Genomic DNA, 25,328 nt, shown 5'->3' on the forward strand with positions numbered 1-25,328 from the left:
AACTTTTTATGGGCATCTGCTTCTTTTCTATATAGACACCATTTATTTTTAACATAGGAATTGTTGCCAATGAGCATAATGAATTTTCTAGTTAAATACCACATTATGTTTATTTTCTACTGACGATGATTCAAACGAGTAATATAGAATGACAGGTTTAGTTATTTTCACTTAAGAAAAATTTGCAAATCTTTGTGTGGATTCAACTGGCATATCCCATTCTACTTTTATGTGGATTCATATAATTTTAAAGCCAAACTAGGGATAGAAACAAAAATATTACGATTATATTAAAATATTATATTCATTCTTTTTTACTTTTTTGAAGAAAAGGGAAAATAGTTATTGCTGTTGGCATATAGTATGGCTAATGCTTTTTTGTTTAAAAACAGAAAATTATGCATGCATACTCTAAGTGACTGGCATTTTTCTAGAATTATTCATCTGATATTTTGTGGTCTTGTACTCTCTCTCTGTGTCAAATAAAGAAATAAAATCTTTAAAAAAAAAAAAAGAAAGTTCATTATACTTTGAGTGAAAAATCGAAATAATACAGAAATTTCTAATTCTATCCCAGATTGCAAAACATAAAGTCAGATGAAATGTTGAGTTCATCCATGAAATGTGCGCTGGGTGAAGTAAGCCTTTGTGTGTAAATCTGACATTGACGAGAAGGGTTCATGGGATGTAGACACAATGCAAGTTTATTTTTGTTTTCTACTCTCCCTCTAAACCTTTTCAGTGGGACTGGCTTTAATCTTTTGACCTTGGATTAAAATTCAGACCATTCCATGACTTTTCTGGATATTCTTGGGTAAGAAAAATTCCTATAGTTGCTTTACATTATAAGTACTATCTCAATTCAGAAACTAAAAAAATTATCCAATTGATCAAAATTAATTGATCTGAAGTTAAATATTCTTCACTCCTGGTCTTCCCCCTTCCTTCTTCCCAGCAGGGACCTCAGAAGGCCAGTATTTGCTGTAGGAGAGAAGCATATGGTCCTCCTCTGTTCAACTTATCCTTCCAGAAGCTCCTGTCCGCATTGTGTTAACCACAGTTGCTGACTGTGTCCGGCTTGAAGTAGGGCAGGGAAAGAGGGGGAGAGGTGGTGGAGAGCTTTGACTTGACTGACACTGTCATTGTCACAGTTGGCCGGCCTTGATTCTCAGGGTCTTTGCTCTTGTGGGCCCTAGGTGGATTCCCCAGAGATGAGCACTGGTGGCTGCACGTCCCATGGCGATGTGTTGTCCTCCAGATGAGAGCTATCTGCTTGTTATCTATTGGACACGTTCGCTGTCAAAACCCCAGTCCAAGTCCCTAACCCAGCACTGTGGGCCCAGCACTGTGGCAGGAGCCTATAAGAGGGTTCCTCCAAGGGGTTCTTTTTTTTTTATTTAAAGATTTTATTTATTTATTTGACAGAGAGACACAGCGAGAGAGGGAACACAGGCAGGGGGAGTGGGAGAGGGAGAAGCAGGCTCCCTGCTGAACAGGGAGCCCGATGCGGGACTCGATCCCAGGACCCTGGGATCATGACCTGAGCCGAAGGCAGATGCTTAACGACTGAGCCACCCAGGCATGCCTCTCCAAGAGGTTCTAATCCCAGGGTTTTGGGATTCAACTTCCAGTCCATGTCCTTCCCCAGATTTCTCCCTTGGCACTTGCTTGAGCTACCCATTTACTCGGAGAACTAAAACTTTCGTGGGCAGATCAGAGCACAGTGGTTGAGCTCTGCTTACTTAAATGATCCCCTCAATGAGTTGCATGCTTAGATGACCAAAAATGTATTTTCAAATAACAATAATGAGAATGCTTAGCAAGCGACGATTTTTATGTGCTTTTCTAAGGTCTTCACATGTATTAACTCCTTTAATCCTCACAACAACTCCAGATGCTTGGACCTAGTATTATTATTTGCATTTTTCAGATGAGAAAACCAAGGCACAGAAAGATTAAGTAACTTGCCCAAGGTCACATGGCCGGGAAGTGCAAGCTGAGACTCAAGCCTTGGGAGTCTGGCCCTAGAGCTCACACCATTCATCACCATGCTCTCCTGGCTCAGCGGTGTCCTGACTCTAGCGCCATGCTGAGGGGACAGCAGGGGTCTGGAATTTATAGTCAGAGCTGGTTTTGACTCTGCCACCTGTTGGCTGTGACTTGGAGGCAGGTCACAGCTGCCTTTAAAGGTTGTAGTGACTTCAATAATGTAGACAATGTACTCAGCAAGGGAGCTGACAGAATACGAGCAATAGATGCTGTCTCCTCTCTCACCCCTTTATAGTATTGGTGAAACTAAAGTTCTTCTGCCCTTGTAGGACAGCTTGGCTCTCCAGGGGGAGTAAATCCCCTTCCTGAGAAGATTAAAAAGCCTAAGGTGTTTGTGACTGAGGGAAAAGATGTTGCTCTTACCGGAGTATGTGTGTTCTTCATCAGGACTGACCCTTCCAGAGCCATCACCCCTGAGAACATCCATCGGGTAAGGGGAAAGAGCAGTCCTTTACCCCAAATTGCCAAAAATCACATAAATTCTACAAAAAAAATCCCTCGCTATAGAGGTAACCACTCTGTTCATCAGGTTATCTAAAACTACTTCCAAAGAAGTATTTCTAAAAGCGTTCACAGCAAAGAGCTCATTTCTAAAAGCGTTCACAGAGCTCATTTCCTTTAAATCTGTTGAGTCAGAGGACCTAATATTCAGTTTATTAACAAAAACTGATAAAATATTGTATGTATGCATGTGCATGCATGTGTGTATGTGTGTGTAAAACATGAAGTCTTGCCTTTTAAACATAATTCCCCATACATTACTTACTTAATGGCAAATTTCATACATTTAAAGTAAGATTTACAATGATGGATATGTAATTTTATTTTTTCTGCAAAGTAACATGTAAATCTCCTCTGCCCTCAGTGGGTGCATTATCTGCTTGAAGCAAATAAACTGGTTCTGTTTAGTTCATGCTTTTATTTTGAGGATTGCAACTTAGAATAGTATAAAGCTTATATCTTCGTGATCATGGTATCTCCCCTGCCAGGTAAGTATATAAAGCTTATATCTTAACCAGGGTATTGAAAAAGTAATTTCCTGGACATAGAGACTGAACCTACAGACAGATCAAGGTCAGACCATGTAAAACAGAATTTTGACCTACAACTGGCAGGAACCTGCCCAGAAAGCCAAGCCCCTTCTCTATGAAACACCCCGGGTAGCCAGCCTGCAGTGTGAGACTTGCAGGAAGCCGGCAAGGAAACTCAGCAATAATCGCTGAAACGATTGGCCCGCATGGTCAGGACCTCGTTCAGGACTGTCAACCTTGTTCATGACTGTCAGCCTCCTTCACTCTGTCCATACTCCCAGCATACTTCCTTGGGGCCGACCAGAGAAAGCCAAATATGCACCCCTCACCAATCACACAGGATGCCCTGCTTCTTGGAGCTGCCTCCAGCTCCCCCACACCTGAAGCTGTCCCTTTTCACCACTAGAAAGCTTTCCCACTCCCCTGTCTGCTTTTGAGCGTCTGCTGAAATGCAGGCAATGGTGACCGACTCTTGCTATAGCCAGCTCATGGCTTTTGCTCCTCTCATTTGGTTCGTCTTCATTTACTTCTACAGGATAGTTGATGAATGAACAGCACTCAGAAATGACTCAGTAGCTATGTTGCCATTGCACGTAATTTTGACAGTAGAGGATCTCCTAACTGTTTTCCAGGAGGTGAGCTTTAATATGTTAGACACCGCAGATGGGGGCCTGCTCAATAGCATGAGGCGTTTGCTGTCAGATATCTTCATTCCCGCTCTCAAGGCCACGAGCCATGGCTGGGGTGAGCTCAAGGGCCTTCAGGAAGCATCCAGCATTCGGCAGGAGTTCTTGAGCTCTTTGGAAGGCTTTGTGAGCATCCTGTCGGGCGCCCAGGAGAGTCTGAAGGAGAAGGTAAGAATGAATAAGTTATTCCTTCAAAACTTATCAGATGGTGAACAAATCAATGTATAAGTATGTAATGCTTCTCTTAGATGGTCTTAATTCCATTGCCCAGCAAACCTTGAAAACATCTTGTGTGCATTTTTATTGCCCCTTCAAGAGATAGTAGTGACTAGATTTAAATTCTTACAGTTTGGAGTGATTAATGCATTAGGGGTTCCTTAGAAGTGTTGGGCATGACGCAGGGTTTTATTCAGTCATATCAAACATTTGACTGCAAACAGAAGTGTATGTGGCATCCCTCTGCATCCTAGAAGGAAAGGAATTTGGAACCAGGGTGTGTGGCGTGTGTGTGTGTGTGTGTGTGTGTGTGTGTGTGTGTGTGTGCGCGCGCGCGCGTGTGTGGGGTAGGGGGTGGGTAGGGATGGAGGAAATGTCTGTGTGTGCACATGCGTAGGGATGGAGGAAATGTCTGTGTGTGCACATGCGTGTGGGGGGCTGGGGGGGTGGGTAGGGATGGAGGAAATCCTGAAGATGAGACAGAAAGGAGAGAGGAGTTGACATATCTGGAGGGAGTGGACGGTCCTGTGGTTCAGCCTGTGACCAAAAGGGCCTTTAAGGATAAGTTTGGCAAATGTGATTTAGCTTCCATAAAATTTGTGTGATCTATGGTAAGCCTGTGTTACTGGTTCCTTGGGGCAGAAGGTGGTGGATGCAAAACCATGACGGACAGCAGCCCAGATCAGGAATCTATGGGAGACAGAAATGTAGCCTATGATACCAATAACAACGTTATTTTTAAAAAGATTTTATTTATTTGAGAGAGAGAACGAGCAAGGGGAGTGGCGGAAGAAGGAGAAGCAGACTCGATGCTGGGCTCATTCCCAGGATCCTGAGACCAAGACCTGAGCTAAAGGCAGATGCTTAATTTGCTTAATTGACTAAGCCACCCAGGCGCCCTACCAATGACGATGTATTACTCACTCCTCTCCAGAGAATACTGAGATGTATTGGACCTAGCGGGGGAAGGAGGCATTAGGCTTTCTAAAGGATGTGGAATGGGAGAGTGGAGTGACTTTCAATCCAGACAGGAGCGGGATGATTCCACCTAATATCTGAGTTGTATTTGCAATGAACTCTGGTGCAGGTCATAGTAAGATGCAAATTGAAGCAAGTTAAATTGTTATTCTACCTAAAAAGCAGTGCTTTCGTAAGGTTCCACCTCCTAGTGTGGTATAGCTATTCAAAAAAGTGGATGGATCGCCACCTAGCGGGGAGATTGTGCCACTTCACGAAGTGCAGAGCCCTTCACTGGGAAACCAAGGATCACTCTGGGAGATGTGGCAGGTGCAGAAGGTGGGGGAGGTCAGGGGTGGAGGCGTGCTGGGAGGTTCTTCCAGGCTGGGGGCAATGTGAGCACAAGCCCAGGGGAGTGGGGGCATATGCCTGCCCCGGTGGGTTTTCAGAGCTCTGTTGGAGTGTAGCCAAGTGAAAAACAGAGTGGGGAGGCTGGGTTCTGGGAGGACGGAGTAGTGTCTCTGAGCCCCACGTGGATGGGACAAACATAGAACTTCTGAGCATGGGAGCCAGGACTGGAGGCCATCAGATAAGGTTAGAGCTGGTAGGGCTGTCGTAGGAAGCCAAGTGAAGGAAATGGGAAAACTCTGGTTCTACCTTAGTTACCAACAAGCCCTTAGGGCTTGGGCTTTGTGATGTGGCTCCTTGGCCATATTGGCATTTGAGGGTGACAAATAACCACACCCCTTCCTGCTGGTTCTGAACCAGTTGAGAGAAATGTACTCATTCTGTGGTTGGTAAAGAGGGATTAGGCCTGAAACCTGAATTTAGGCATTCACAGTCCCAGGTGCACCTTTACCAGAAGGAAGTTCCCTTCTCAGATATTGAGGTCCATTTATGTGTGTGAGAAAATGCACCAGGTTTCTTTGTCAAGTCAAAACCTAGCACACCTCCTTTCCTACCCTCTTTCTCCTCCCCGCCCCCCGAAGCAAATCCGTATATTTGACATTGAACTTGCTAACTATAAGGATGTTATTGGGTAAGGACATGAGAGTATTTTCATCTGGTTAGTATCAAAAAAGAATGTAATGGATTAGAAATTACCCTCCCTCCAATCGATATCCTTGAAGCTCCCCCATATTCTTTGGTTTTGTGAGTCGACTCTTCAATTTTTAAGTAATTTCTAAGTTCTTTATTAATTCCCAAATTTTGTACTGTTATGATTCTCTCTAGTACACTCTTTTTTCTTTTCTTTTTTTTGATCCAAAGTCTGCCCTCAGTCGTCTCCAGTGGCGTGCTCAATTCGTAAGGGAGCATTGAGCATTGTGTATCACACTGTGCTTCCAGGGACCTTTCTTCAGGGAACAGGGTAGTTTAGAGAAGACCCTAAGATCCTTCTGAGCCTAGGGTCAACCAGAAGTGTGTGTGTGTGTGTGTTTTAAAATTAGCATCATCTTATTATATAGTTTTCATTTTAATTAGGTGAACCTTCAAAAGTGTGACATATTTGAACTGAAAACCCTGAAGGAACCAACCGACTACTTGACTCTAGCTAATAACCCCGAGACTCTGGAGAAAATAGAAGGTTGTATGAGAGTATGGATCAGACAGACAGAACAGGTAATTTCCAGAAACCAAACATCAGTTTCAGATGCCACTTTACTGAAGCAGTCAATGGAAGACAGTATATTGTATGCCCTTCCCATTTACTTGAGTATTTAACTTCAAGCCCCTAAAAAGGTGAGAAGTTCAATGTGGTTTAATTTATAGTCATTAGTTAAGAAGAGAGAGTAAGAATTTGAGGAGATGAAAGCAAATGGCTTTAAATACTTACGTCACAAGAAGACTGCACTTTGCCAATTATTTTCTCAAGGTGTATTTTACTTGAGAGAGGACCTCTGTAGAAGTACAAGGAATTTTCCAAACACTGTGCCCTCCAAAAGGGAGCTTGAGACTTAACTTAAAAAAAAATATTTTCAGAAAAATCCTACGTGAAGGTGGACATTGAATCAAAAAGTAAACACAATGAAAATTAACGAACTTAAGGCACGGGGGCTTTCCAAGGTTCTATTGCTCCAAGATTATACAGTAAGTGGGTAGTCAAGGAAGCTTTCTGAGGACAGGTCCTCCAAAAGTTCATTAAAGCTTTTTAAATAAATAGTTTTCAGTTAGAGCAAGTCAACTACATTTTTATTAAAGGGTTAAAAATGGATACAAGTAAAAAGCTGTCATTTGAAGCATGCACATGAATAAAAATATATCATGATTCTGATAACATAATTGACTTATTTCCTTATTTTTTTTTGCCTGTGCATAACTTTCATGCTGCCAGCCCTAGTCAGAGGTTCAAGGCTCTGCTGTGCATTTTCAGGTCCTTGCAGAAAACAACCAGCTGCGTAAGGAAGCAGATGACCTTGGGCCCCGCGCAGAGCTGGAGCACTGGAAAAAAAGACTGTCCAAATTTAACTACCTTTTGGATCAATTAAAAAGCCCGGATGTGAAGGCTGTGTTGGGTGTGCTTGCTGCCGCCAGGTCCAAGCTTCTAAAGGTTGTCAGCCATTTCTTTTTGCTCTGTGACACGGGAGTGAAAATTCTCTGTGTGCATTTTCATGTGATAGAGTAACTAGGCACAGAAAAATGTTATTACACCTTTAGGAACAGACTTTAAGATTGGATAATATTGCCCTGTTATAATTCTGAGTACTGTGGAAATAGCCTTTGAATCAACGGTATCTGTTGGCCCGTGTCCATGTAAGTATGTGTATTAATTAGAGGGCATTGCATGTAATTAAGATATAATGTAATATCACGATTATATATATATACATTTGGAATTCGGACCAACCAGGAGTATTAAAATAAGAACTTAACTTGAATATTTTTTTTTTTTTAGCCCTAGAATATTGCTTTTATACCCCTGTGTAACAAATTACCCGACAACTTAGCAACATAAAACAGCAAACATATATTATGTCACAGCCTGTGGGTCAGGAGTTCGGATGCAGCTCAGCTGGATGCCTGTGACTCAGCATCTCTCCTGAGATTATGGTCAGGGTGTTGACTCATCTGAGGCTCACCCACCCCAGGGGAGGACCTGCCTCCAAGTTGCTGGTGGGGTTCTTGCAGGGTTCAGTTCCTTGCTGGCTCTTGGCTGGAGGCTTCCTTCAGTTCTTCACCATAGAAAATCTGGGAATGAGGTGCAAAATGGATCCAGGAGCCACTGGAGGAGAGAAGGTGTGGGTTCAAAGGTGGTTGGTGCCCTCCTGATGCTCTCTCCTAGTTATTGAGTAGATTTTATAAGAGAAGGCCGTGAAGAGATCCCCTTAAAACTTCAGTCAAAAAATTTAAACTGCTCTTCAATGTGGCAATACCCTTCATTCCTCTGGATTCAGCTTGATGCGAGATGCGTAGGATAAACTGAAAGTCTGACACAAGGGACTTGTGGTGACTTTTAGCAGCTGTTCTATGGGAAGTTCCTTTGTAATCGATGCATTAACAGTGCTTTCCTGTCTTGTCCTTAGACTTGGAGGGAGATGGATATTCGAGTTACTGATGCAGCGAATGAAGCAAAGGACAATGTCAAATATCTGTACACACTTGAAAAATGCTGTGACCCCTTGTACAGTAGTGACCCTGTGAGTTAAAGATCTCTACTTGCTTAGTCTACTGATGACCATTTTGCACTGGCTGAATTGAGTGTGGAGTTTGGTTCATTAATATTGTAGTCTGTTGGAAAAGTCTTTGAAACCTCTTTCTACTCTCAAGAAAATGATAAATGTATACAGTTGACCCTTGAGCAACATGGTTTTGGACTGCATAGGTCCACTTTCATGTGGATTTTTTCAATAAACACAGTACAGTGCTGTAAATGTAGTTTATCTTTCGTAACCATTTTCTTTTATCTGGCTTACTTTATTGTAAGAATATAGCACATAATACACAAAACATACAAAATATGGGTTAATTAACTTTTTATGTTATCGGTAAGGCTCCTGGTTGACAGTAGGCTATTAGTAGTTAAGTTTTTGGGGAGTCAGAAGTTATGCGTGAATTTTCAACTACATGGGGATTAGCACCCTTAACCCCTGCATTGTTTAAGGGTCAAGTGCACGCATGTCTATCTAGATCTGTCTATCTCTATGATGGATATGCAGTATTATATTTTATTTTATTTTATTTTATTTTATTTTTTTTAAAGATTTTTTTTATTTATTTATTCATGAGAGACAGAGGAGAGAGAGAGAGGGAGAGAGAGAGAGGGAGAAGCAGAGGGAGAAGCAGGCTCCCAAGGAGCAGGGAGCCCGATGCGGGACTCGATCCCAGGACCCTGGGATCATGACCTGAGCCGAAGGCAGACGCTTAACCATCTGAGCCACCCAGGCGCCCTGCAGTATTATATTTTAAAAACCCTTATTGTATATTCCAGTTTCCATTAAGTATTATAATTGATACTCTGGATGATACTCAAAGAAGTGTGGGAAGGGTTATCAGCTGGTGTTTTATCTTTTAACTTTAGGGAGTGCCTGCTTTTATTTATTACAGAATTAACCGTTAACCTTGTCATTAACAGAAAGTTAATGTTTCTTGCATAGAAATAAAATTTGATTAACTGCATATGACTAAATAATACAAATAAAATGACCCTTAAATACATTTATGTGAAGTGATAGTTAATATTTTAGTGGTAGTTTTAGTAGTGTTAGTTAAGTTAGTAGTTCATTAGTAAGTAGTTCATTAGTGTTTGTATTTCATTAGTAAGTAGTTAGTGGTGTTAGTTAATATTTAAAAAATTTAAAAAAGGTCTCATAGCTAATTTTATTCTAATGAAGATTGAATGGTTCGACTATTAGAATTTTGCTGAATTTGATATTTGTTTCTTTGAAAACTCTCATGGTGTCTTCCAGATATCCATGATTGATGCTATTCCTACACTTATAAATGCAATTAAAATGATCTATAGTATCTCTCAGTACTATAACACCTCTGAGAAGATCACATCTCTGTTTGTAAAGGTGAGTGCATAGCATAGAGTCCATGGTCACTTATATTTTTTTTGCAATTTTTAATTTTTTAATAGTTAGAAATTACCACATTGCCGTAATTCAGTGTCTGTGTATCCTACAATGAAAGAAAAAGTTTTAATCTCTCAACAGAGAGAATTAAGTGTATTTGTGAGGCTGATTCTCACAAATCATAAAGCATTATTTCCAAAGTAATTATTGTAATAAATATGGTGTTATTTATATAATAAAAATAAAAAAAATAAAGATTCTCTTTGAATTTCTTTCCCTATGTTATTTCGCACATTATTTATTCCTATTGGGTAAATTTTTATTAAGAAAAACTATATTTAACTGGCTTTCTCCTGTTTTATATTTCATGTGCCACTTTTCCAAATTTATCTGATGCCACAGTTGTTTACTTGGTGTTATTAGAACAGTAATCATGATAATAAAAGCCACTTGCAATGTTTCAGTAATCCATAAAGCAATTATAATGATTCTGCCAAAAAACATAACGATCTTTAAACTTTATGTCCTAACTCGTAACTGTTTATGGTGAGCACTGTTGCTTTTCCCATTTTGAACAGTCTCTAAGAAGTAAATGACTTTCATTACCAAGGTGAAAATTTTAAGCGTTGTATTAAGATAGAGGCATTTTCATCTCATCTGGGCTTGTGTTGTGGATGCTAACATACTAGGAAGCATGGCTCTTGCTGGGAAGGGGGACGTCCACCCCAAGAGCTGGACAGGAGACTCCCTTTCTTCTGCTCTCAGTCAGGTACTTCAGGCAGAAAAAGGACGGAAATCCATGAGATTCTTGGTGCACTTCTTCCCACATTCAGAGGACGCGTTAGGGTCATGAGGGATATTCCTTTGAGTAGGAGACTCAAAAATCAATTTGTGTCATCACACCAGGCTTCATGCATATTATCGGCAAGGCCTGTTTTTGAACAAAATTGTGAAACCATCATTTATCTAATTTTGAAAAACTTTTCACTATGGAAATTTTGAGGCAGGTACAAAAGGAAAGAAAGAGAATGGTACACCAGCCCCCCATGTACCTGTTACCAAGGTTCTGCCTGCATGCCATCCATCTTATGCGCACTCCTGACCTTTGCACTACACATCCCAGACATCATGTCATTCCACGCAGACTGGATAGTCATCTGATTTTCCTTTTAATTTATAAAAAAAAGAAAAATCACAAGAAAATTCTGAAATGTTTTTTACAGTTTGGAAGGATGGATAAAATGTGAGTGCATATGGAAGTCAGCTTGACCCTCTATTGCTTCTCCCTTTGACATTTCTGCTCCAGCTCCTGGTGTCTTAAAATGACCAGGGTGGACGGTCCTTCTCAAGGCACTTGGAGACTGTGAATTACATGTTAGAGCAGGCTACCTAAGGAGGCTGGGGGACTCTCAACAGCGTTTAGATAGGGAAGTGAATCCCTTCCTGGCTGGTTAAGGTGTTCATCCTGCATACACAGGGGCGCCTGAATTGTTGATTTGCCATAGTGCTTCCAACTGTGATTTTATAAATGATTTTGACAGTCCATATTGGAATCTAAGAAAGTCAAACAAATAGAAGCAGAGAGTAGAAGGGTGGTTGCCAGGGGCTGGAGAGAGTGGGAAATGGGGAGATGCTGGTCAAAAGCTACAATTTTCACTTATAAGATGAATAAATTCTGGGAATCTAAAGCACAGCATAGTGATTATAGTTAATAATACTGTATTGTGTACTCAAAAGTTGTTAAGAGAGCAGATCTTAAGTCTTTTCAACATACACAAAATGGTTACTGTGAGGGGGTAGGTGTTTAACTTGATTGTGGTAATCATTTCACTCTGTATATGAATATCAAGCATCATGTTGTGCATCTTAAATATATACCATTTTTGTTTGTCATTTATACCTCAGTAAGGCTGGGGCAAAAAAAATGTTGTTGCTGGATCACAGTTGCGATGGAAAAAAGTAAACCTAATGTCAAGGTCACAGATTGTACACTCTGAGAGGTAGAGGAGTCAAGGACCGTCTAGTCCAGCTGTTGACTGATGGCCGTTTTATGTACTTCACACCATTTTATTGGGACATTCCAGGTGACTAATCAGATGATATCGGCGTGTAAAGCCTATATTACCAACAATGGAACTGCTTCCATCTGGAGCCAGCCGCAGGATGTTGTGGTGGAAAAAATATTGTCTGCAATTAAGCTTAAGCAGGTAATGGTCAGCTTAGTAACATATTTGGATAATGTTTTATTCTTTGTATGTTGTTTTTGCCGATGCATCTTAAATCACTTCGCCGTGACCGAACTATTGGTTGCTCAAAAGTCATTCTTTTTGTAAAACAGTAATTCTTTATTGTTAAGAAAATTGAATGTTAGTAAATCTGCTCTCACAATTTATTCACTTATTCTACTGTTTTGGGGGCCGGTTATGTCCTGACACCACACTCAGTACCAGAGGTGCAAAGATGCAGTAGTTTGTTTAGTTTCTTAGGGACAAATGGGGAGCTAGACACAGAGGGAGGCTACTGTTGGCCAGGGGGACCACGTGGAAAGGCTGTGACATTGAGTTAGATCATGAATAATTAGGAATTTGCTAGATTGGGAGTTGGGAAACATGGCATTCCCAGCTGAAGAAGGGGTACATACAAAGGCATGAAACTTGGAGGGTTTGCAATTCTACCTTAAATTTGTGGCTGCCTCCAACTTAAGAGAATAAGGCTCGTACCTGTGTTATGTTCCCTTTCTAATATTTTGGTTTTTAACTTTAAGGAATACCAGCACTGCTTTCACAAGGTGAAACAAAAGCTTAAACAAGACCCAGGTGAAAAGCAATTTGAATTTAGTGAGATGTATATTTTTGGAAAATTTGAAACTTTCCACCGACGTCTTGCCAAGATAATAGACATCTTTACAACCTTCCAGACATATTCAGTCCTGCAAGATTCTAAAATTGAAGGGCTCGAAGACATGGTCACTAAATACCAGGTTCTGTTCTTTCTTTCTTTATTAAAAAAAAAAAAGGTTTTATTTTTTTATTTTTATTTTTTAAAATTTATTTATTTGAGAAAGAGAGAGAGAGTGAGAGTGAGTGCAAGAGGAGCAGAGGGAGAGGGGGAAGAGCAGAGGGAGAGGGGGAAGCAGACTCCCTGCTGAGCAGGGAGCCCGATGTGGGGCTCGCTCCCAAAACCCTGGGATCATGACCTAAGCAGTTAGGCAGACACTTAGCCGACTGAGCCTCCCAGGCGCCCTTAAAGATTTTATTTTTTTAAAAGTAATCTCTACACTCAGCGTGAGACTGAACTTAACAACCTGGAGATCAAGGGTCATGTCCTCCACTGACTGAGCCAGTCAAGCATCCCCGGGTTCTGTACCTTAAAACTAAATTTGCTACTCTATCCATAACTAAAACTTTAATATTTTGTGCAAATATCTATATTTAGAATGATTCAAATAATCCATCTGTAATGTTAGATGGAAGCTCACGGCCCTTGAACAATAAAGAAATTAAACCTATATGAGAATTGTGTAATGGTGCTAATATGTTCTTTTCAGGTATGTGATTATGAGAATGACTTCTCAATACTCCAAAATTAATCATCATTAGTAAGAGCATTTTCATTAGTAGCACAAGAAAAATGTTTGAATATAAGTTATTTCATTTATTCATGCAAGAAATATTTAATGAAGCATATACTATGTGTCAGGCGCTAGCTGACACCAAGTTCTGAGTGCATCCAGCTGTGGCTACACTTAGCATTTTATTTGGACCTATGTTAACAAAATAAAGGGGACCAGATTTTAATTTAGCCCGACCATTCCCAATTACTTTGATTTTTAACTGCTTTAAAGGTATATGTGTAACTCGTCTTAGTTTTTAAGTGGGCACAGTGATCTAATAATGTTTTGAAGATCTTTAAAAAAAACAATTTACAAACAAAATGGGTTTTATTTATTTATTTATTTTAAGATTTATTTATTCATTTGAGATACAGAGAGAGAGAGAAAGAGAGAGAGAGAGAAAGCATGAGCAGGGAGAGAGGCAGAGGGAGCGGGAGAAGCAGGCTCCTCGCTGAGCCAGGAGCCCGGTGTGGGGCTTGATCCCAGGACCCTGGGATCACGACCTGAGCTGAAGGCAGACGCTTAACCATCTGAGCCACCTAGGCGCCCCCAAAATGGGTTTTAGATTCTTCGTCTAGGTATAGTCAAGTTTCTCTTGTTTGGGGACAGTAATATTAAAAGCTAATTTTTTTTTTCTTTTTTTTGTACTTGGATTTGAAAAGGATCATATAATTTCCTGCCACACATTGGTTTTTGTACTCTAACAGTTTAGGCTAATATCAGGAATTTTTTCATTTCCTGAGTAGACCAGATTTTAGGAAAAGAAGAAAAAAGACCTTTGTTATATAGCAGGAAACATTTTAGGTGGGTTGGGTGTTATCTTCAGGGTGGATAATCTGTGTCTGAAACCGACCTTCTTGTAAGACAAAGACAGAATGTGTTCATTTACTTCTCAGTTTGGAACTTATTTATTTTCTATTCTTAATGAAAAAAAAATAACTTTGGAGCATATTTCAAAGTTTATTTTTGAAGGAGAAGTTGAACTATACATCTAAATGCAGATAAAGACTGTTCTAACCTGATAAAAATACTGGGAAGAGAAATTGCTTTAAAAATCTAAAGTGAAATGAGGATTAAAATGGATGTACCAGAGGGTAGTGACATAAAATGTAGATGGTGCATGAAATGTTAAGTGTTAATACCAATGTCAGAAGTTCAAAATGGTGACCGTGGAAGTGAAGCTCAGGCTCCTTGCATAGCTATCAAGATCGTGTCCGCCCCTCCCCCACCTCCTTGCCTGCCTTTCTTCTTCGATGTTCTCCAGATACAAGTCAGTTCAGTCCACCTGAGGGCTTATAGGGCTTTTTTTCTGGAAAGTTCTGCCTCTGGATCATCACATGGTTATTCCTTCTTGGCTTCCAGATCTTCATTTAAATGACCCTCTCAATTAGGTTTTCCTTGATCTCTGTTCCTCTCAATCACTCTATGTCACATTGCTCATTTTATCATGGTGTGAAATTATCCTGTTCATTTATTCGTGCTTTACATAGATTCTGACCCCTCTCCCAGCTGAGGATGGACATCCCCTGAGGGCAGGGACCTTTGTTTGTTTCGTTCCTTCCTGTGTCTTCAGAGTTCACTAGCATATAATAGGTGTGCACTAAGTATCTGTCAAGTAAATGATTTAGTAGATCAAGTTTGATTAGTTGGTTTAAGGTCATGATTAATCAGTTTATTAACTTAATACTCTTAAATGACCATTTGTGTACATTGCACATAACATGATGGGCAGCATTATATGGATACAGTGTCTTCGTAGAACTAATTTTGTAGTTAAACAGCAAGAAAGGGTAGGTTTTAATTAGTAAACTTGATTCAAGAAGTTACGCAGCTTATACACTTTTGTCTATTGAGAGATTTGAATTGATGTTTAAATGGAAATGACTTTGAAGAAGAGATGATGGAAGGAGGCTCAACTTTCTTCATAAAAATTATATGCCTGTGTCAACAGTGTGGGCACCTGAGTTTGAGAATGGCTTAGTACCTGGTTGAGAGTGATCGTAGAGCATGATAGCTCATTATTCTGAGCAAACAAAACGTAGGATAATAGTATTCTCAAGGAGACGAGTTGCCTGGTTTGTACTTTTGTAGTCACAGACTGTGGCTTTGCAGGATAGGAGGAAGCAGTTAATTCTGGAGAGTCTTTAAACAGCAGATTGTGGTTTGATGTTTTATTTAAGACATGTGAGGCCTGGAAGATAGTTTTTCATCTCCAGATATTATAGGCTGTTTGGGTTCTGTTAGTGCTATTTCTTTTCTTTTCTTTTTTTTTTTTTAAGATTTTATTTATTTATTTGACAGAGAGAGAGAGACAGTGAGAGAGGGAACACAAGCAGGGGGAGTGGGAGAGGGAGAAGCAGGCTTCCCGCTGAGCAGGGAGCCTGATGCGGGACCTGATCCCAGGACCCTGGGACCATGACCTGAGCCGAAGGCAGACGCCCAACGACTGAGCCACACAGGTGCCCCAGTGCTATTTATTTTCTGAGAAGACTTAAACTTTTCAATGCAAAATGTTTTAGTAAATTCTAGTCTGGGCTTTTTTTTTTTTTTTTTTTTTTAATTTCAGATGTCATTAGTAAGAAAGTTTTAGAGAAAACATCTCTCCTACTCTTCAGATGTGGTTTATTTTCTGTTTTTCTTTAGGAATACGTAAAACCTCATGAAAATGCTTTCTAAATGATTTCTTTGAATGCACTAGGCAACATTATATTGCCTCTGATAAGCATTAAGCAATGTGAATAATTGAAGAAATAAGGCTCCTTTTAAGTTGATTTTTGGGGAATGATTATACAGTTCTACATTTAAAGGTCATATTTAATTAAGTAATGCAAGAATATTGAAATATTGTCTTACTTCTTTCATGACATTTCAGAGTATGGTTGCTACCATAAAGAAAAAGGAATATAATTTCTTAGACCAGCGGAAAATGGATTTTGACCAGGATTATGAAGAGTTTTGCAAGCAGGCTAATGACCTTCATGTAAGTCATATAATAAAATTCCTGTTGACAGTTGTGTGTTTATTTTTTCCAGTCTGTATAATGCTGCTAATCATTAACCATTCAGAAGGGAGAGGCATCTTCATCACAGAGGTGACCGATCGCAACCTCAGCCTGCATTTTGTGATTTCACATTAATAATTGAAGGCTCTTTTTCATAGATTAAAGGGTCATAAATATAGCTTTGGATAATGATCTGTAATCACAGACTTCTGCACGTCTTCCATCTTAGTTCTTAGAAAGTTTTCTTCTTCTGTTGAAATGTGGGGTTAGAATTTAGAAATTCATTTCCATTTGTTTGTTACTTTATAGCAATGATTCTGACCAACTGTTTGGTAGATTGCAAAGGCAGGGTTGCAGTTGGCCTTAGAAACAGTGGTACCAGAACCCACTCAGCACCTGGGTCCTTCTTGGTCTGCAGCCTCTTTCTCTTTTTCCTTCTGCCCCCAGCCCCCCACCCTGTCTCACGGAAGACCAGCCATCTTGACTTCCAGTCCATGTGGGCAATGAACGGCCATTAGCAACTTCTGAGAACATATATCAGGACCAGCCCCAGCTTTAAATCCCTCAGGAAAGGGTTGGGTTGGCCAGTTCTAGTGGAGTGTCTAGGCCTGGACCTGTCACCTGTGGGTTATGTGGTAAAAGTCGGGGGGTTAGGACCTCTCGGAGTCGGGGGGAGATTGGGAATGTTTGTCATTAGAGGAGGAGGATCAAGGAGGGTAAAGGGGAGATGACGCCACAGCTGTCTACCATAGTTCATATTCAAACTTCTTTTCATCCTAGTGAAGTGCTAAGTATACGCCTTTCTGATTATAAAAGGAAAATGGCCATTCTGTTACTTCTTTTCCAAAATTTTTGGTTTGAAGTCAATTTCTACACTTGAAGGAAAAAGAGCTCTGGGGAGCGGGTTCAGAGGTAAAAGGAATCATGATAGAATGAGCTGATTCTATATGTTAGGTACTGTCCTAAGTACTTTATGGGTGTTAACTACTTAATAATCACAATAATCCTGTAAAGTGGGTGCTGTTATTACCCTCACTTGCAGAGGAAGAACAAGGCACAGTGAGATTATGTGACTTGCGCAAAGTCACAGGGATAACAGTTGGGAGAGTCAGGATTAAATCCAGGCAGTCTAGCTCTAGGATTCAAGGTGTTTTTTTTGTTGTTTGTTTGTTTGTTTGTTTGTTTTAAGATTTTTATTATTTATTTGAGGGAGAGAGACAGAGATAGTGAGAGAGAGCACAAACAGGGAGGAGAGGGTGAAGCAGGCTCCCCACTGGGCAGGGAGCCTGACGTGGGACTCGATCCCAGGACCTTGGGATCATGACCTGAGCCAAAGGCAGACACTTAACCAACTGAGCCACCCAAGTGCCCCACAGGCAATGGATCTTGATCTCTTTTTGGAAATCGATGGGCAGTGGCAGTCCTGATTCTCTGGGCTTCCCAACAGTTTTGGATCACATGGTATTTCAGTAGCTTGTAGATAGGATAGAGGTAGATGGTGAACACCTTTAGGGCAGGGATTGTCTTCATTCCTATTTCCGTCTCTAGGACACCTTACATAATTGGAGAGCAAAGAATGCCAAATTAATGTGTGAGTCATGAATTAATAACAACTAGATTTACTGCAATTAAACAAGCATTTACTGTACATCAGTTAAACATTGTGCTTTTATGCTGTGGGTTATAAATACAGAAATAAATCCTGTAGATTTGCCCTCAGAGCTCACAGTCAGACAGAGGCAGACATGTGATACGATTAAAATATACATATATGTTAGAATAATGAGTACATCATTTAAAAAAGGGCAAATAGTGGCTAAAAGAGGGCTAATGGTGGCTAAAATGATCAACTGTAACAGTATAATATTCTGATCTTGTACCTGAAAGTTGAGGATTTAAAGATAAAAGGACATATTCCAAAGAAGTCCTAAGGAAGCTTACAGGGAGGACAAGCTATAACACGGGATATTGTAATTGTAGCAGCTGGTGAGGGTAGGATGTGAACCTAGGAGAACATCCCTACCCTCTGCTTGGCTGGAATTAGTAAAGGCTTCAGAACGGAGGCTACACCTCATGCTAGAACAATATGTGGTCCAAGTACATGGTTGGGGGATGTGAGAGGAATGGGGAGACCTTTTCAAGACTGTGCCCACTTTGTATAATACCAAGAATATAATTTTAGGAATGCCTTACAGCCTGGTTTTAAGGCATTAGTTATAGATGCTAGTTCCTATTCTCACTAATCTTTTTTTTTTTTTTTTTTTTTAATTCAACACTATTGTTTATCTCCTCTTACACCTCAAACACGGTCTACTTGTCTCTTTGGTTGGATGACCAATATTCCTTTGACTTCTTTGTTGCTTTCTCCATTCTCTCACTCTTTTTTTTTTTTTTTTAAGATTTATTCATTTATTTGAGAGAGAGAGCACGCAAGCTGGGGGGAGGCGCAGAGAGAGAGGGAGAGAGAAAGCAGACTCCCCACTGAGTGTAGAGCCCAACGCAGGGCTTGATCTCATGACCCCAAGATCATGACCTGAGCCAAAATCAAGAGTACAATGCTTAACCAACTGAGCGACCCAGGTACCCCTCTTTTTTTTTTTTAAAGATTTTTATTTTTAGGTAATCTCTACACCCAATGTGGGGCTCGAACTCACAACCCCTAGATCAAGAGTCACATGCTCCACCAGCCCCTTTTTCCTTTAAGTTACTCATCCACTCTCATGAATTGCCCTTGTCTCTGTAAAATCAGGATGAAAATACTGACCTTTCCACAGCTCTGGTTGGAGTTGAGGACAGAGGTGATGAACCTTGGAGATAAGGGATGGAGGGGACCAGTAACTATGGTGTCTCCAAGATAAAGACTGGAGGGCATGGGGGTTGGTGGTGGTAGGGGTACATGAGTGGTTTGGATCAGGGCTGTGTCCAGCGCTCCACAGCCCAGGGGATCAAAGCCTGGAATCCTATCCAGGTTGAGGGTTCCTGCTGGTGCTAACTGGTCAAAGAGAGGGAGTGCCTTGGAATCAGGTGAATTTTGGAAGTCTGGAAGCATACTGACTCCAGCAGGCAGATAAAGCAGTATTTAGTAAAGCATGAGCTGTTGAGATGTCAAGCTGAGAGAAGAAAAAAACTGAGCAGGATCCGAGAGCCCAGAACTAATAAGAGGACTAGTATGAAGATTCCATGGCCAGACTCCACAAGACTGTAAGAATGGGCCTAAGGGTGAGGGAACAGAAGACGAATCCAAGGTCTTAGATGTTCATACAGAGCTTAGCACAGGCTTTTGTGAAGCCACAAGGTAGAAGAGGAAGGAAAACCAGGTACAAGTGTTAGGGCTCAGTAGGTTGCTGCTGTCTGAAGTTCGAGGGAGGGACTGGAAGCATTGCAAATGTTCTAGGTGTGCACACTTTATACACAATTTTTTTTTTCTGTGAATGTAGTGACAACATTTGAGTGTTTATGTAGGTAGGCTAACTGTACTCTTCTTTGGTGCAAGATAATTTCTTAATCTTAGGATGTGGTCTTTGCAGAAGAAATAACATCAATCAATATATCTATATTCTTTTATATATAAAGGGTATTCATATATATAGTTTCAGTGGGAGTAGTGAGAAGTATTGAGAGCAAGAATATATTGTCATAGGTATAGTGATCCTGCAACTTTGGGGTTCTGCTGAATGGGGCAGGGAGCATTCCTACTTCCCCCTGGTAGCAATGTCTCTTCAAATGTTGAGTGTTTCTGTTGGTGTCCTGGGTATTTCCAACTGGTTGTCTTGCTAAATTACTTGTGTACCATCAAGGTCATCTTGGTACTAATTCTCACTGCATATGCAACCAGCTTCCTGGTTTTATCCCTACATAAGTTAATGACTCCTTGAGAATTGTAGAGGCTCAAAAGTTCCTTCTGGTAAAATTGACAGAAAAAAAATGGATTGATTGGAACTTTATCTGGAAGCATGAGACAGAAAACAATGAAATAATTTTTCTTTAACTCAATTTAGATTTTAACGACAACTACTAAATCTTAACGGTGAACAAAGAAGAAATCACGTGCTTCATTTTTTGGTGCGATTTTTATTTTTTTTGGACAAAATTGTACAATGGTATAAGATGTGTGAGGTTCTCAGGACAACCTTAATGAAAATCATTTTGGAAAATAGATTTGAGGGTTTTAGGAGAGAGGTACTTCTTAAAACTTTGATATTTAAGTCATTCCTTTTGAAATTCTCAGGAGTTATTTACTAATTTATTTTTCTGTAGTGGTCTTATGGCCCTGGGCTATGGACGTGTTTATATAGAGTGGCTTTGCCTTCCTTCTGACTGGGGCAAAAGCCCCAGTGCTTTTGCCATTCCAGACTAGCTGTTATATTAATTTCTTAGGTTAGACCATTCTATCTCATGCATAGTCTAAACTCAGACTCCCTCTCTAAGTATGGCACAGACATAGGATGAGTACTTGTGAAAGGTACCTGTTCTCCAGAGCTGAAAATAGTTGCTGCATGGCCCTTTATAGAGGAAGTGTGGGATCATGATGGCCTGTTTCATCCATTCACGGCTCTGGGCAGTTGGCCAGCCCCCTTGCTGCTTTCCCCACCTTGTGGACGGAATCACTGCTTGGGCTGGCTTTCTGCAGGGATCTGTGGAGAGTGTTAGGACCCCTCAGCTTCTCTACCCACACTGTGATAAAACCCCAGTGCTAACCCCCAGGCCCCGTATCTGACCCAAACCCACGGAGCTTGCCATGGTGCCAATTCCTTTGACTGCTCTGGCTTTCAAGTCTCTCTTTGTTCTGGCTTCTGGGCATTTATCTTTCAAACTCAGGTGAATATTAAATTTTCTGTTATATTTTGTCCTATGTTGTATGTGTTCATAGAGAATGGAGAGCTCTTTTATCTTGCTGCTCAATAGGACTTTTTTCTCATTAATATTGTAATAATTTATGGTGACCGATGGTGACTACACTTATGTGAGCACTGAGTGCTGAGTAACGTTGCAGAATTGTCAAATCAACGTGTTGTACCTGAAACTAACATGACGTTTTGTGTCAATTGCACTTTGATAAAAAAATGCATCTAAAATTTTTGTTTTAAAAATAGGACATTTCTCAATGCAAATTCATTGTTTACAATCAGACTTTATTCTATTTTAGAATGAGTTGCAGAAGTTCATGGATGTTACATTTGAAAAGATTCAAAACACAAATCAAGCTCTAAGTATGTTAAAGAAATTTGAAAGGTAAAAAACAATAGAATTTGAAACAAATTCTATTCTATCTTCTAAAACTGGGGTCATATGAGCATAGTTTAGCTTATTTTATTGTTATTAATTATTTGTTTTCATATTCTAATGGAAAGAAAATCCTTTCTTGTCATTCGGCATAGCAAAGTCTCAGTTTTTAAGTTCTTCAGATGATTAAGAATTTGTTTTATCTCCTCTTAGCTTTGAAGTAACTTGTGACTGCCTATCATATTAATGTTTAAGTAACTTGAAAAAATTCTTACCAGGTTAATGGTTTTGCCTGGATTTTAAGGATTGATACTATTGTTTTTTTTTTTAAGTAAGCTCTATGCCCAGCATGGGGCTTGAACTCATGACTCTGAAATCAAGAGTCACATACTCTACTGACTGAGCCAGCCAGGCACCCCAAAAAAATAGGATTTTTTAAAACCACTTTATAGTGATATAATGGATAGATTGATACTATTTTGATTTTTTAAACATGCCAAATACCTCATTCTTTTCCATTACCGTATGTTTTTTAAAGGTTTTATTTATTTATTTATTTGAGAGAGAAAGAGAGAGTGAGCAGGGGGAGGAACAGAGGGAGAGGAACAAGCAGATTCCATACTGAGCATGGAGCCTGACGCAGGGCTTGATCTGAGATCATTACCCGAGCCGAAACCAAGAGTCAGACACTTAACCGACTGAGCTACCCAGGTGCCCCTCCATTACCATATGCTTTAAAACAAACCTTAATAAAGGAGATTGCTAGATATCTTCTCATTAATTCAAACCATTCACTTTTTAAAAAAAATCAGATTGAACATACCTAATCTTGGTATCGATGACAAATATCGACGTGTTCTTGAGAACTATGGGGCTGACATTGATATGATCTCCAAGCTGTATACAAAGCAGAAATGCGATCCTCCTTTGGCTCGAGATCAGCCTCCCATCGCCGGGAAGATTCTGTGGGCCCGTCAGCTCTTCCACAGGATTCAGCAACCAATGCAGCTTTTCCAGCAGCACCCAACTGTGCTCCAGACGGCTGAAGCCAAGCCCGTGATTCGCAGTTACAACAGGGTAGCCAAGGTGCTCCTGGAGTTTGAGGTTCTCTACCACAGGGCATGGCTTCAACAGGTGAGTCTCTCCATGTGTGCTCCTCAAAGGCGTCTTCATTGTCAAATCAGTGGGAGACCCTCTGCTAGCCCTGGGCAGTTTTATTCCTGTAGAAAGTTGGATTTGTGGGTATTTCCTAAGGCAGGTTTGGTTGAATGTAGATAATCAAGTACAATATGTCCATGAAGAAAAATAATGATTAATTTTGAAAAAAAAATTATAAGCCAGGTAACAGAAACTCGTTTTTATTTGATTTACAGACTCCTAAGGGAGAAAGAAGATCCTGTTTATTGGTTGTTTTACCTAGTTGATTAGGATTTGACTTTTTTTCTATCCATTAAGTTATGTAATGGGTCAGTAAATACTAGTATGTCTCTGTTAAGCAAAGTCTTAAATTTTCTTTAGTTATGCTAGGTTTGTCAAATTGTATTTCATACCCTCCCAACACTTGTATCTCTCTGTAGATTGGCAGGAAATATCTCAGGGGACAAAATTCAGGCTGACAAAGCTACTAAAATTGTGTCTCATTCTCCTGGTTCAGCTTTTGGTGCTGAGCCAATAACAGAGATGTCCCCATAGGGGTATTCATTGTTTTCCTAGATAACTGAAAACTGAGTTTAGTAGATTTTATGAAACTTTTGTTAGGAAAAATAACTGAGTAGGCGTGAAGGTACCTCGGAGCTAAACGGCTTTTGAGAAACCGCCAGTCTTGTACTCTTGTCTACTTATCTGTCGGGTGCGAGAGAGTCACAACCCAGACATTTGGTCGGATTGACTGCATAGCTTCCCTTGAAGCTTGAAGGTCCTTTTCTGAAAGTGACCTTAGAAGAAGAGTGTTGTCTTTAATTTGAGAAGCTCAAATCCATGTACGAATACTTCCTGGTCAGCATTCCCAGAAATGCTGAGCTAGATACCCTGTGTAGGCATTGAACTTTCTAATAGTAAAAATGTTGATCTCTTCACACAGGTTGAAGAAATTCACATAGGCCTTGAGGCGTCTTTGTTGGTGAAGGCTCCGCGCACAGGGGAATTGTTTGTAAACTTTGATCCTCAGATATTAACCTTGTTTAGAGAAACAGAGTGCATGACGCAGATGGGTCTACAAGTTTCGCCATCTGCAGCTGCCCTGTTCCAGAAACGAGATATATACAAAAAGAACTTCAGTGACATGAAGGTACGGTACTTTAATGTTTTTCCTCCTTTCTGGCTAGCCCCAGTTTGTATTAAAAAAAAAATCTGGTGGTGTGTCACTGTTGAGGGGTAGCAAGTACCCAGGATGACTGAAATGGAGACTGAGAGGGAGTGAGACTCTAGGGTCAGCGAGGGCCAGCTCATCACCGATCTCATAAACCCAGGGTATAAGTTTGAATGCACCAGGAAGCCATTGTAGGCACTGAAGCAGGAGAAAAAGGCATGATGTTTTTTATAATAAAAATTGTTCTTCTTGCTAGGTAGAGAATAGATTTTAGAGGGACAAGAGTGTCAGTGTGAAGGCAGAGTGCAGGCTGTTGTTTTGGTTCAGGTTGGAGATGAGGGTGGCTTAAAATAGGGTGGCAGCTGAGTGGTAGATCAGTGGATTAGAGAGTAATGTCAATAGCAGGGTATGAGGGAAGTTGAGGATGATTCCTTTGTTTTTGGTATGAGCGACGCAATGGATTTACTAAAGTAGGGTGATTATGTATTACTGTGTAGGTCATTTTTCTGTACAACTTTTGCTCAGGAACATGCAGTGGCCCAGAATGAAAGTTCCATTTACAGAGATGGCAAAGACTGGATCTACTATATTTTGGAAGACAGGAGGGAATCAGTAATTTCCATCTGAAGCATAAGATGATTTTTAGAGTTCGAAATGGAGGGGTTATCCATGCAGATAGATATGTTAAGTCTGGAGTCGAGTGGAGAAGTCAAAGTGGAAGGCATAGTTTTGAGAGTTTTAAAAATATAGTTGGTATTTAGGGGCACGTGGCTGGCTCAGTCAGAAGAGGATGCAACTCTTTTTTTTTTTTTTAACATTACTTAGAGAGAGAGAGCATGAGAGGGGGAAGGGTCTAAGGGAGAGAATATCTAAGCAGCCTCCCTCTGAGCACGGAGCCCAACGTGGGGCCCGATCCCATGACCCATGAGATCAGGACCTGAGCTGAAACCAAGAGTTGGATGCTCAACTGACTGAGCCACCCGGGTGCCCCATGTGCATGCAACTCTTGATCTTGGGGTCATGAGTTTGAGCCCCGCATTGGGCATAGAAATTACTAAAAAAAAATAAACTTGAAATACGGAGCAAACAAGATATCCTGATGGATTGTCTGTGGACGTGAGAGACAGGAGCCACCGTAGGATGGGGTGGAGAATGCTGGAGGCAGAGAAAGTTTTGGGGAAGAACAGACTTTCAGTTTTGGACATGCTAACTTTGAAATGTCTTTTATGTAT

General features: G+C 40.5%; 1 protein-coding gene across 1 annotated transcript in view; it reads left to right on the top strand.

The window, feature by feature from the left end:
- The window catches only part of DNAH5 (dynein axonemal heavy chain 5), a 263,927-nt gene that overhangs the window by 60,897 nt on the left and 177,702 nt on the right, over nucleotides 1–25,328 (top strand). The window contains exons 4-15 of the mRNA XM_027606690.2: nucleotides 2,319–2,479; nucleotides 3,713–3,934; nucleotides 6,422–6,559; nucleotides 7,311–7,487; nucleotides 8,461–8,574; nucleotides 9,844–9,951; nucleotides 12,036–12,158; nucleotides 12,716–12,931; nucleotides 16,437–16,544; nucleotides 21,712–21,797; nucleotides 22,601–22,922; nucleotides 23,869–24,075. Coding sequence (XP_027462491.2) covers nucleotides 2,319–2,479; nucleotides 3,713–3,934; nucleotides 6,422–6,559; nucleotides 7,311–7,487; nucleotides 8,461–8,574; nucleotides 9,844–9,951; nucleotides 12,036–12,158; nucleotides 12,716–12,931; nucleotides 16,437–16,544; nucleotides 21,712–21,797; nucleotides 22,601–22,922; nucleotides 23,869–24,075 — 1,982 coding nt within the window. The remainder of the gene's footprint in view (nucleotides 1–2,318; nucleotides 2,480–3,712; nucleotides 3,935–6,421; nucleotides 6,560–7,310; nucleotides 7,488–8,460; nucleotides 8,575–9,843; nucleotides 9,952–12,035; nucleotides 12,159–12,715; nucleotides 12,932–16,436; nucleotides 16,545–21,711; nucleotides 21,798–22,600; nucleotides 22,923–23,868; nucleotides 24,076–25,328) is intronic.

Source organism: Zalophus californianus, chromosome 5 (genome assembly GCF_009762305.2).
Source record: "Zalophus californianus isolate mZalCal1 chromosome 5, mZalCal1.pri.v2, whole genome shotgun sequence".
Classification (NCBI taxonomy): Eukaryota; Metazoa; Chordata; class Mammalia; order Carnivora; family Otariidae; genus Zalophus; species Zalophus californianus.